Genomic DNA, 13,154 nt, shown 5'->3' with positions numbered 1-13,154 from the left:
GATGTATAAACAGAATATAAGTCTTCAAACTGTTACACCTTAGGAGAGTATTTGATCTGTAAGTACCAGCCCAGCAAACACTCTAATGTTAGTAATATTTACTTATGAAATATTTTCAGCTTTTTAGGTATAAATTATTTTATTAATGCTACAATGAAATATATGCATGTGAAAAAAAAATATAATAGTAAGTACTAGAACTATGAGGTTTCATTTGGTGAAAACCTGCAGGAACACAAGAAATGTACTGTAAACCAGTTGTTCCCATTTACTCTTAGTTTACAGCTACAGCTGAAATACATTATTGCTTGTCAGGAAGCAAACCAAAATTGGGCTCCAACTGAAAGGAATATAGGTAGCTCTTCCACAGTTCCAGTGATTTTTCTAACCATAGCACTAAAATCATTGGCTGGCATTAAGTTTTGAACAGCTTAATAGCTCCTGCCCATTTAATTGAAACTAAATCACTCACAGCATTTTTAAGAAAAACAAACAAAACTCCCACCAAACCAGCCATTTTAGCTATTTAAATATAATTTGCTAGAAAAGATAATCTCCTCTTTTTCCAGGCTCCACATTGCTGCTGGTAGTTTCCCAAGAGTCAGACCCTGACAGGTGTATTTTCCAGCCAGGAAGATCACAAGCAGCTGTAGTAGAAGCACAGCATGGAAGTTGGCAGCTCCATTTTAGCTCCTCTTCAGGCACACAGAGAGCTCAAGCTGTGGGACCTTTTCACATGATAGCACGGGAAAGCATGCCAAGAACAGAACACCACAAAGGGTCTGAGGTCAGGGCACAGTGTGAAATATTTGTGTGGCTGCGTGTTCTGACTCAGCAATGGCTCCTCTTATCGCCTTACTGTACGTGACTCATGCTTCCAGCAATAATCTAGAGAGGATTCCACAGAATCTATATATTCTATGAAAGAATGGCCAGACAGAACATGAGCTCACTCTACAAGAAAGCAACCAAAACAGATTAGCCACTACTATACTGAAAAGGACAGTGGTAAGTAATTTTTAAATCCTCCTGCATATTCAGGTTTTTAAATGATGCTATTTGTCAACAGCTTTTAAAAGAAAACACTGAACATTCTGGTCTATTAGGCAATGTATCCCAGTTCAATCATGTCAATATAAATCTTAAGATAGCAAGGAAAATACATACTGTGCCAATGTAGGTGTATGAACATAAATAGGACATAAATTGGATGACTGAATTTACAGAATACACGAAAGGATAAAAGAAAGCAGGAAACAGATTAAAACATTTAACTATTCACAGAAATATCACAGTATCTATGAATATACCGAATTTTTCATGTTGTGCTTTTTCAGCTGCTTCTTGAAGTTTCCTCTCCTTGACCTGCGCATCCAATGCATCTTTATCAATCTATTGAAATGAAAAAAAAGCAGCTCTTTAGGAGATACTGTTTGAACAATTAAAACAGGGATTGTCAAGCTACATTGACTCACAGTTGTACAAGATAGATATATAAGCCCACTCACAACAGACTATATACACATTACTAATGTAGGTTAAACAAAATCCAGAAACAGAACTATTCTTGTTTGCTTTGCTTTAATAATGATAGGTATGCTCTTGCACCTGATCATATGAAAACACCACATTTACACGATACATAGAGCTGTAAATATTTTCAGCTGCATTACACAGAGTATGTTTTCCTCATTACAGCTGGCAATTTTATTGTTCTGCTTTCATTTATAAAGCAGGTAAGTATTTTAACAGTCAAGATGACAGAAAAGTTGTAATAGTTCACATTTGAAAAAAATACAGAAGGTTCACTAGAAGAATGGAATGGAAATGTTTCCAGTCTTATCAGAGAGATTCACATGGTTGCCAAAATGCACTACAGGGCACATGATCTGTGATGAGCTGACAGATATGGTACAGAACATCCACATCCATGGGGAGTGGGACCTGAGGAAAGGATAATATAGGCCACATCATCAAATGGGAGCAGACACCTCAATTTTAGGCAAAAGAATGTGGCCTCACATTTATTGGCAGATGGTGGCAAATTAATAGGCAGAAACATGGATTTTACTTCTTTTTTTTTTATTGTCAAGTCACTTAATGTCTCCAAAAAATTTGTGAAAAATACAATGATAAATCTTCAAGAACCTGGTAAACAATTTTGATAGTCTTTGTCTAAAAACTATTCAGATGAAGACAGAAACAAATCATGGCTGAAAATACACATGGTTAGTACTGTCAAGGACAACTGACAGTAGCAATCAGGCAAAGAGATAAGTTTGTAAGCAAGGGTGAAACCATCAAGAATTCTATCCTCCAAAAACAATGGTGTTGTGGACACTAAATATCAACTCTTTCAGAGGTCTCACTGGCGAAGCCAAGCTGTCAGTATAACTACAGGAAATACTGTTAAGAGAAACTCAATACAAGTTCTTAGTATTCTGGCAATAATAGAGGTAGGTCAGTGTATCGGCTTGTGTTACACTATTGGTTCTCTCCTCTTCCAAACGCTTTCACTCGACACAAAAACATCCCTAAAACAGACATTCCCAGTCATATAAAACTACAGGTTTCACTTTTAAGTGTTTAAATAAGAAATCTACAAACAGTTTGAAGCAGCTAATTTTTAAACAAGATCTATTTATGTATAAAGTTCACATGTAAATTAGAAGTAATTGTTCATTTGGATTACTCATCTGAACTCTTCAGAAAAATCAGTGATTTACTGAGGATAAATTCTTCAACCTGTTAGTGAAGAGGGCAGTATCTTACGTTTCCATTACTCAGACGACCAAACAGATACCGAAGTCAAAGTAATAATAAAACTAGTAATAATCAAGGAAAAAGAATATAAAATCTGCGTTCCCATTCTGCTTTCCAGTATATTACCTCCACGTTTTTATTCAAGCCCTGCTTTAGGATTTCTGGTTTCTAAGTCAAATATTGTCTTGATTTTTTAGTTTTCTTAGAGACTGCCACTCAGATAAACTGGTCAAAGAACAGAAGCAAAGAATCTAAAAACCACACAAAAATACTGATATAGAATATCTCTGTATGGATTTCATGGCTCTTAATGGTTCAGACCTGGCCTAACTTCAAAGCGTAATAACAGTCCCTTATGTCAGCATCATTGTTCAGGTACATTGAATGACGGTAAATATACTGTTAATCAAAATTCCCCAGATGATCTCTCCTTCATTTTAGATGTTTGTCTTATGTAAACATCTATCAAAACCTGCCTGAGTCAGTTCTACAAAATAAGTCAGTTCTACAAAAGTATTTGGGTAAAACCTTCGGATGGTGTACTCCTGTACGGCTCAATAAAACACACCAGGATATATTAGTTGCCAGCTATTTCATTAACTGAGAATTTATGGTTTGCACTTAATTTTTAAGGCTCTAGAAAAGCCAGAGAAAATATGTGTTTCTGATGAAGAAATTTCAAGTATCTTAACCCATCCCACAACTGCTAAAAAATATTAGCTCCTTCCACTTAAGTATATTGTTGGTTACTGTGTATGTTGGGATGCCATACCAGGTGGACACATCTGTCATGTTCCTTAAGTGGGAACTGCTAATTGCTCTGCAGCTACAATGACTCTTGCATAAGAGTGACAAGAATAAATTCAAGGCCCTGTCAGAGATAAGGTGAAGGTATTTTTCCACTGAGTTATGTTTCTGTACCTCATAAAAGAGGATCCAATTGACATCTGTTGCAATTCTACCAGTTCAATGAAATCACCTCACAGCACTCTTCCCTCCATGCACGCTCACAGAATCTTAATGTAGGCCTTTGAACATATCACAGGGAGATTCAATACACTATTCCATCCGAAGTCAAATAGGTATAGAGCACATCATTCCCTCATGTTCAGGATGCAAACTACATAGTGAACTCTGGAGAAAAGCCACCAGCCTAAAGGGTGTTCACATTTACACATCCATGCCAAGAAAAAACAGACACAACAAATAATTACCTATACATAAACAAGGATGGATCTGTCCTATTTTGTCTGATGCAAAATACTGACTAATTGCAGGACCCTTACAGCAGTAAATCTCTCACAGCATCAATTCTAGTGAGATCCAAGCAGACAAGGGCAGTATCAGAGCAGAGAGGTAAAAAACAATTATTTGTTTCAGCCACATTGCATGAGCTGACTCTGGAAGCATTTGGCTTTCCTCAAAGTAAAGCAAACCACATTAACTCCTACACAGAAATGCAACACAAGGCTTGATCTCTCTGTGCTGTTCGGGGGCAATGACACCTTGCCCTTGAACCCAGAGAAGAGGGGCACAAGTACATACAAGAAGCAATACCCACGAAGTTTTGCCTCAACAGGAGGACGAACTTCTTTCCATTGAGGGTGGCAGAGCACTGAACAGCTGCCCAGGGGGGTCACGAAGTCTTCCCCCTTTAAGATATTCCAAATCCGCCTGGACATGTTCCTGTGTCACCTGCTCTGGACCGTACCTTGCCGAGGTGTTGGAGCGGATGATCCTCAGAGGTCCCTTCCAACCCTAAGTATTCTGTGATTTCTGTCACCAGTGACTTTAAAAGCGACTCTAAATGTTGCATCTGGGCCCTCCCTCCCCCTCACACACACGCCTGAGCAGGGGTCACTGGGGTACCGCTGCTGGCCCGCCCAGACCGGCTCAGTCGCCCCTTCCCTCCCTGTCCTGCCCTGGGGGTCGCCTCTGCGTTAAGCCCCTCTCCTCAGAACTCGTGGGACCGGCGGGGGGGACACGGCGCCTTCCCTCCCTTCCTGCCCGCCCTCACCCCTATAGTGCGGAGCCGCGCGTTGAAGATGCGGCCCCGCCGCAGCAGCTCCCGTCGCCGCCGGCGCTCCAGGGCGGCGGCCTCCTCCAGGTCCCGCTGCGGCCCCAGCCTGCTCATGGCGCCGGGAGGGAACAGCGGGACGACGGGGCTGGAGTGAGGGCGGTGGCCGGGAGCGGTGGCGTCCAGCCGGGAAATAACGCGGCCCGTCGCGATGGGAACAGGAGCGGCGGTGACCAGCCGGGACACAAGGCGGCCCGTCGCGAAGGGAACAGGAGCGGCGGTGACCAGCCGGGACACAAGGCGGCCCGTCGCGAAGGGAACGGGAGCGGCGGTGACCAGCCGGGACACAAGGCGGCCCGTCGCGAAGGGAACGGGAGCGGCGCCGCCCGCCGGGCACCGCGGGGCGGGGCCGCTGCACGAGGCGCGCGGGCTGTGAGGGCGGGGCGGGGCCGGGCCGTCCGTCCTTCTGAGGCGATAAAGTTGGGGAATAGTGGCTTTGGTTGGGGTTGTTTTTCTGCCGACCGACCAACTGGTGAAATATCCTCGTCGATTCTTTGTGGGGGTTGAGGCGGGGAGCTCAGGAGCTCCTGCCCCCGGCTTCCCGTGGGGATGGGTTACCTGAAGTTGCTGGTGGTGAAGGACTTCAAGTCGTGGAGGGGGCAGCAGGTTATCGGCCCGTTCATGAGGTTCAACTGCATCATCGGACCCAATGGATCAGGTAGTGTGGGTGGTGCCTGGGTAGGGGGCAGCTGGTCCATGAGCTGTCACCATTGAGGGCTCAGTTAGGTGGGATTTAGCCTCACGGACCTACTGAAAGTCTCATGTGCACCTGAAGGGGCGGCAGCACAAATGAAGCCTTGGAGGTGCCTGCTCTGTAATCCTTAGCTGAGGATGTAGGCCCTTCCAGCATGAAAGGGCAGGAGCAGGCTGGGGGGGGAGAGGGCGTTGATGGAATTTTAATTTCGGGTTGACCTGGCGCTTTCAAGTTTAAGCAGAAAGCCTGGTTTGCAAACAGCACACCTTGTCTTGGCCACCCCAGCTTACAAAGGTCACATAAAGGCGGTTTTATTGTAATACTCCGGGCTGTACCAGTGGAAACCTGCTTTTTTATGGGAGTCTGTGGGTTTTACCACGCTTCCTCCGGGAAGGGGAGAGCGGCTCTACAAGATGGCGGCTGCCACGAAGTCGGGCTCACACGAGCAGCGCGTTTGCAGGTGCAGCGCCACGCTGTGATCCCAAGGTGCTGGAACTTCTTAAAATTGGATCTTTGCTTCAGAAAGCTCCATTCAACAAAGGGGATTTTATCTTCTGTTTGTCAAAGTGGTAGGAGGTGAGGGCTGTCTTAACAAAGCAGCAAGGATGGGTTTAACATCTCACTTTAGTTTCCCCAGTCTGTTAATGATTTAATTTATAATTCAGATTTTTAGAACCTGTAGTTTCCTCACATACCCGATTGAAGTAAGATCTGTGAATGTAAGTTGAATATATTCAGCATTGTTCTCATGTTCTTTATCATCCTACCCCCACTGTTCTGTATTGTAAAGTCTCAGAATTATGAGACTTTTTCCAGGTGCTCTTTCAGTTAAGTCTGAGTACATTTTATAGATGAATCCAGGGGAAAAGTGTGAATATGATGTAAACCCGGAATTAAAGGTGTGAGTATTATGTAATCCCTGAATTGAGTATCTTTATTTTTCTGGTTTCCTCATGGTGTTCTTCCTTTTCTGATACTTTTGCGAATAAGTCAAAATATTGTCGAAGTAGCAAGGTTAAAGGCTGAAAATAATTAAGCTGTCAGCGGAAATGCTCAAGACTAAAGGGATAAAACAAAAAGAGGATTCCATTAGGAGGATTTTTGTCGAAGGACTGTGACCAGAGAGCTTTGTTGCTGTGGTGATTGGATCTGGGATAGTGCTTGTATTCTTCAGGAGACGGGAGTTGCAGTGGAAAGGTTGGGGATGCAGTGCTCATGCAATAAACTTCCCTCACTTCGCTCCAGAAAGCTCACTGCCAAGGAAGGAGAGTGATGTGGCACACTCTCCTCCAGAGAAGCTTGTGTAAAAACAAAGGACTTCTTCAATAAGGCTGAACAAGTAAATTAGTTTTGTCGTAATTTTTATTACAGACAGGCTTATTTTCTGCTGCCAGTGTGTTACCTCTTAAAAATGTGTTTATTATGTGCAACAGCTTTTCCTCAATAAAATCACAAAATCATAGAATGGTGGGAAGGGACCTCAAATCTCATCATGTTCCAACCCCCCTGCCATGGGCAGGGACATGTTCCACTATCCCAGGTTCCTCCAAGCCCCATCCAACCTGTCCTTGAACACTTCCAGGGATGGGGCAGCCACCGCTTCTTTAAGCAACCTGTGCCACTATCTCACCACCCTCACAGGGAAGAATTTCTTCCTAAAATAATAAAAAATACATAATTAGAAATAGAATTTACAAAGAATTCACAATTCTCCAGATTCTTTAACTAATTCTTAATAAGATGCCTCTATGTATGTCTTGTCAAAAAAGTCTTAATTTTTTTTTTACTTTTCAAGGAAAATCTAACATAATGGATGCTGTTAGCTTTGTGATGTGTGAAAAGACATCAAATTTGCGAGTTAAAAGCGTTCGAGAACTTATTCATGGAGCACATGTTGGAAAACCTGTTTCTTCTACAGCTAGTGTGAAGATAGTATATTGTGAGGAAGATGGGGAAGAAAAAACATTTTCAAGAGTTATCCGTGGTAGGTAGTAAATTCTGCTGCATGTACTGTCTATTTTCTGATCTGTAAAGAAATGGAGACCAAAAATACCCAAATTGGAATTTCAGATGCCCGATACTATTTCGTAGTTGGGCAGATTAGTATAGTCCTTCAGGTAACATTTTAGTAGTGATATAAATGAAAAAAACCCCATATTTGGGTTAATTAGTTAAATTAAACAAGTTATTTTATGTTCTTTGCTCGATATCTGTCTCTAGATATTTCCTTGGATCTGTAGATGACGTTGGCTCTAGGAAATGGGGTCTGACACCTTGCTGCAGGCATGAGCACCATAAACATGTCTGTTCCTTTAGAAAGTACTAAAACTAGAGACTAGAGTTTTCAAACGGAAAAAATAAATTACTGAAAGGAATAAATGAGTAATTGAAATCTATTGTCCTCTTTGAGAAAATTGCTCAGTTAAATAATTCCAGTAGTTTATAGTTTAATTATTTTCCAGTGAATTTTTTGTTGTAGCTGTTTTCAGCGGTAATTTGTTTCCTTTCCTCCTTTAGGTAGTTGTTCTGAATTTCTTTTCAATGACAAGTCTGTCAGCCGATCTGCATACATATCTGAGCTTGAAAAAATAGGCATTCTTGTCAAGGCCAGGAATTGCCTTATTTTTCAGGTGAGCGTTCAAGGTACTTTGAAAAGAAAACAAAAGGTTCTTAGGTTATTTCATAGAATACACGGTTAAGTATTGTCTAGAAATGAGGACACCCATAGCTAACTACAAGGCAACATGTTTTTCCTGACCTGGGCCAAGAACTACAAGATTACAAAATACACTTAATGGGGTTTGTATGTACATGCATACAGTAGTAAGAAAGAAGCTAATCTGGAAGAAGTTGAGTGCTTACATTGTTCACAGTATAGAAAAAAGTATGGGTCTGTATAAATGTTTAGTGTATTCAATTGTAGGAGTGCTAGGAAAAAGTGATTTTATCTTAAAACACTCCTGTTAGTAAAGATGCATGAAAATGTAGAGGATTTTTTGTTAAGACTGAGGGGTTGAAAATTCTGTTCAGCTATTAGTTTCCACGAGTTTAATTACATAGGCCTTAAGCATTTGCTGAATAATACATTTCACAAAGTCATCTTCCTTGGAGTTGCTGACGAAAATTCCTAAGGAAGAATGGATTTCTCCCTTTTGCAGAAACATTTATAGAAACCCGCATGGTTAGGTGATACTCATTTTGGCACTAAATTTTTCCTTGGGTTCAAATCCAGATGCCGACCGACCAACTGTGTTCACCATAAATATATACAGAGGTCAATTTTTACTATATACTGTTAAATTCATAAGGCATCAGAATGATCTACAGTGCTGTATAATTATTTTCAATTTTGGTTTAGGGAACAGTAGAATCAATTGCAATGAAGAAGCCAAAGGAGAGAACTCAACTTTTTGAACAAATTAGTAATTCATGGGAATATGCTGAAGAATATGAACAAAAAAAGAAGAAAATGCAGCAAGCAGAAGAGGATGCACAGTTTAATTATAACAAGAAAAAAAGCGTGGCAGCAGAACGCAAACAAGCAAAGATAGAAAAAGAGGAGGTAGCTTCAATTTACTCCATGTTTTCATGCTGAGATGCCAGATTTTGCATCTCTTGTGAACTTCAGTAGTGTTCAAAAAAGCACAACAAACCAACAAAACAAACCCACAAAGTTCTGTTGGTTTTAGTCTGGTATTTTTTTTTCAGTATGGTGTAGTATATAATAATATCGTTTAAAAAGGTAGATGAATACACGTAATCTAAATAAAAGAAAGCATAGGCTTGCCAGTATAATTAATTAAGTATTGACTTATATACTTGAGTTTTATGATTAGTGAACATTACTGAAATTACAGCTACTTGTATGTCATCTTACATCACTTTGGCCTTGAAATTAGACTGCTAATGATGGAAAATAGTTTTTATAAACTACAAATTAAATTTTAAATTGGTAGGCAGAGCATTACCAGATGCTAATCAAGGAACTGGATGAAGAAAGGATACAAGTGCAGCTTTTTCAGCTTTATCACAATGAAAAAAAAATTGACTTTCTGAAAAACAGTTTGGATGAAAAGAATATGGAGGCTCATATCAAGAAAGAGTCTCTTTCTGCAGCAGAAGATTCATTTAAAGTCAAGAAGAAATTACTTGGGATACTAAACAGGGACCAACAGCATATGGAAAAAGAAATGAAGTAGGTTTTCCAATCAGATTCTGTGATAGTTGAATTTTAAAGCATTATCCTGGTAAAAATTTGGGTGATAGCCCAGTGCTATGGAAGTCAGCTCCTAGCAGTTCACTGAAGTAAAATCTAGAAATGGTTTTCACCTCATCTACCGTGCCTAGATACATATTTCGTTATAGAAATGCTTGCTTGCTATTAACTTTTAGGAGGTTATGTTTCACTTCTTAAATTACTGTTTTCAGTGGAGATAAAAAAATGTCCTCTGTGGGCATACCCACAGTGTAAGCCCCAACCTTACAGTTTAAAACTGATTGTTTGCATATGTGGTTGGCAGGGGGGAGGGGGTGTCTTTTCTATCTTCCCTCTCTCCCCTTTACCTGTGACTTTGTTGTTTTGGCTGTGTTTTGTGGTGGTTGGCTGGTTGGGGTTGGTTGTTTTGGGTTTGTTTTCGGTTTTGTTTTTTAGGACTCTGGAAGCATCACTGATTCAGCAGAGACCCCTCTATATAAAAGCAAAGGAAAACACATCCTACCAAATCAAGAAAGTAGAAATGTCTAAAAAATCTCTAAGGGACAAGGAGAAATCCTGTGATAAGGAAAAGAAGAACATAAAAGAACTAGAGATAGAACTGAATGATATTGAGAAGGCATGGAGAGCATTTGAGGAGAAAGCTGAAGAAGAGAGAATGCAGAGAGCAGCAGATATTGAGCTGGGAGAAAGTCAGGTGAACCAGGAGGCCCAGAAGTACTGTTTACTAGAGAAGTCCAAAAATACTCCTGTTTACAGGGAAACTGCTATTTCACCAGTGACCTGTGATTCCTACTAATCTTTTTCCCCTTGAGCTCCAACAAAACCAAAATTCTAAGCTTTATTTAGACACATGGTACATTGTGGGAGGGTAGGACAGAAAACATTTGTCAGGGTCTCAGGGTGAGTGATTTTTGAGAACTGGCTTTTAATCTGAGATATCAATTAGGGAAAACCAATGAAGACAAAAAAGTAAACCAGACCTGGTAGTATACATAGCATCTGCTGTGGGTCTGAGACTGAAACTGGGGTAGCTCATTTGAGAAGGAAGGGGCTACATCCTTTGACAGTAAATTCACTTTGGAAGAAGCTGTCTTTGCAACCATATGGCCACAAATGCTTGTAAAACTATGTGATAGCTTTTTTCCACTGTCTCCTCCTTAAAATAGTTTCTGATCAATTAATGGAGAACATGCAGGGTTATTACCTTAGTTTGTGAATCTTTCTGCTCTGCACTTTAGAGGTATTTGGTCAGTTAGTCATCACTTAGCAGAATTGTTTAAAATATTTATATTTCACTTACTATGTGAAATTTTTTAGTAACATGAGAATGCTGAAAATATAAATACCAAAACTTGCACTAATTTTGGGCTATGCAAAAACTGAGTGTTAACCTTCAGATGGAATGGGAAGTACTATAAACTTTCCTGAACGATAGTAGTTCTTGCCTACAGTCTTTTTTTAGCCTTTTTTATTACTCTTAGGTGTAAACTTTGGATTGAATCTTACTCTAAAAAAGTACAGCTTGTTATCCTGCAATCAGTAGCTAGAAGAGTTTCTGGAGAATTGGGTAGTTTCCATAATTTTTATTATGATAAAGTAGGTAGTTACTTAAGGCTGTAACAAGTCTTCTCACTTTCCAAGGAGTGAATCTTTTTTTTTATTTCTTTTTGTCCAGTTAGAGCGGTACAAAGAGCTAAAGGAAATGGCAAGAAGGAAAGTAGCTACACTAGCCCAGCAGCTAGAAAAACTTCGCTGGGAGGATAAAGGAGATCAAGAAAGGCTGAAACTTAATCGGAGGAAGAAAAATGAAATTGAGGTATTTGTATCAAACTAGAATTAGATTTGTAGGAGAAAAATGTCTCTCTACCATTTCCTCTGGTATAACTGTATATAAGCATGTTCAATACTTTGACATAATTAAATCCTCAGCAGAGGAGGTATGTTGCGTTAGCTCAGTTTCCATGTTGCAGCAGGTTTAGCAAAATGGCCTCTAAATTTGTTCAGAAGTCGTTTGCATGGGCCTACACTGAGGATTTGGGTTTGAAAGCTTTGGCTATGATATTTTACAGTTACTCAGAACATTGGCTTAACTGTCATCAGTTTCTGGTTTTGTAAGTGTAGTCTTTCTGGGATGTCCCACTGCTGTTGTATGTGTGTATGACACACCCTGCAGAGGTGTATTTTGATCACAGTTACCTTTTGCTGAGATGGTTTTAAGGTCAGTTGTGTGTAAGAATGTGTTGCAGTTGGAAAAATCTCAGTGTCCACTCCTTCCTTGCACTTCAGAGGCAGTTGTTTTGTATGAATACAGTTTCAGGCATTTTGATTCTGATGCCTTTTATCATTGCAGATACAAACATGTAACAATAAAATATGCACATTTTTCACTCTGGCTTGGTTACCATGCCTGATGTTTGCTTCTGATAGAAGTAAAAAGGGCAGAAGCTCAGCTGATGATCTGTGTTTTGCTGGAAACCTTGTCCTGTTAGATGTTTTGGGTTTTCTGGTTGGTTTTTTTTTCAAACTCCGCTAACTTGCATTTTTGTCATGTACTAAGAAGTTAGAGAGGCAGCATGCATTTCTTCAGCATTTAGTTACAGAGTCACGGTTGAGGGAGACTCCTGTTCAGAAAGCTTATCAATGCATCGTATGAGACTTTACCAGTGATAGAGTTGCAAACACCTCATTCTTGTACATGTAAACTTGCTTCTATGGAAAAGTTTATATTTTACTCCATACTTAAGAGAATATAAAGTTATCCTTACCATAATAGCTAAGCTGATATTTGTACATCCATTTTTTTCTTCATAAAATACTATTTCTTTTTGGATTACTAGTTACCAGGAAAATGTAATTAGCATCTAGAAGTGAAATAAATTCCATTGCCTGTGCTTCTTAAACTGAGCAAGTCCCATTGTGTTGTTGAGAAAGGAATAAGGAATACTTAAGAGTGCATGAAATACAAATATGCAGACATTTAAGTGGGTTCATGAAGAGGTTAACTTTCCTTCCCTAGAACTATTTAAAAGGTCACAAGGATTTCAGGAGTTAAATTAAAGCTTAATAAGCTGTGTAGGTAGCAGTATTTTTTTTCTTCTTCACTTGCTTCAGTTAGTGTATTTTTATTAAATTTGAGTAATTGAAAATTCTAGTTTTACCATTGGCGGGGTTTTTTTGCTACAATGTTTTGTGTCAATTTGGAAGCTGTGTCAGCTTCTTTGGAAAAAGCTATTCATGCAGGGCCAAGAATAGCACTTTCTCTGTTTTAAGCCCTATAATTTCCTGGCTCTTTGTTTAAAGTTTTTTTTTATTTGTTGGTGTCATGATTCTCTGTGCTGAAGAGGCTTTTCCTAAACTGTAGCTGAACATGGAAAATCCAGTAATGGCCTTGGTAGAATAATTTC

General features: G+C 39.9%; 2 protein-coding genes across 5 annotated transcripts in view; one reads left to right on the top strand and one right to left on the bottom strand.

Annotated features, from left to right (window-relative positions):
- The window catches only part of RIBC2 (RIB43A domain with coiled-coils 2), a 40,895-nt gene extending 35,770 nt beyond the window's left edge, over nt 1–5,125 (bottom strand). For 2 of the 3 annotated variants that reach the window (XM_042050552.1, XM_042050553.1), the window contains exons 1-2: nt 4,781–4,997; nt 1,311–1,392 (exon numbers count right to left, since the gene is read on the bottom strand). In XM_042050552.1, the coding sequence (XP_041906486.1) occupies nt 1,311–1,392; nt 4,781–4,897 (199 nt within the window). In that variant the 5' untranslated portion in view covers nt 4,898–4,997. Of the gene's footprint in view, nt 1–1,310; nt 1,393–4,780 lie in introns of all 3 variants that reach the window. The other variant, XM_042050554.1, reaches the window with a different exon arrangement.
- Nucleotides 5,126–5,286: 161 nt separating this feature from the next.
- Nucleotides 5,287–13,154, top strand: part of SMC1B (structural maintenance of chromosomes 1B) — a 30,682-nt gene continuing 22,814 nt past the window's right edge. For both annotated transcript variants that reach the window (XM_042050538.1, XM_042050537.1), the window contains exons 1-7: nt 5,287–5,498; nt 7,330–7,518; nt 8,052–8,164; nt 8,893–9,096; nt 9,491–9,729; nt 10,186–10,444; nt 11,426–11,566. In XM_042050538.1, the coding sequence (XP_041906472.1) occupies nt 5,390–5,498; nt 7,330–7,518; nt 8,052–8,164; nt 8,893–9,096; nt 9,491–9,729; nt 10,186–10,444; nt 11,426–11,566 (1,254 nt within the window). In that variant the 5' untranslated portion in view covers nt 5,287–5,389. The remainder of the gene's footprint in view (nt 5,499–7,329; nt 7,519–8,051; nt 8,165–8,892; nt 9,097–9,490; nt 9,730–10,185; nt 10,445–11,425; nt 11,567–13,154) is intronic.

Source organism: Corvus kubaryi, unplaced genomic scaffold (assembly GCF_017639235.1).
Source record: "Corvus kubaryi isolate FWS band 111438036 unplaced genomic scaffold, C.kubaryi_AGA036_p1.0 74, whole genome shotgun sequence".
Classification (NCBI taxonomy): domain Eukaryota; kingdom Metazoa; phylum Chordata; class Aves; order Passeriformes; family Corvidae; genus Corvus; species Corvus kubaryi.
Note: the sequence above shows the minus strand (reverse complement) of the source record. Positions and strands in the feature narration are given on the sequence as shown.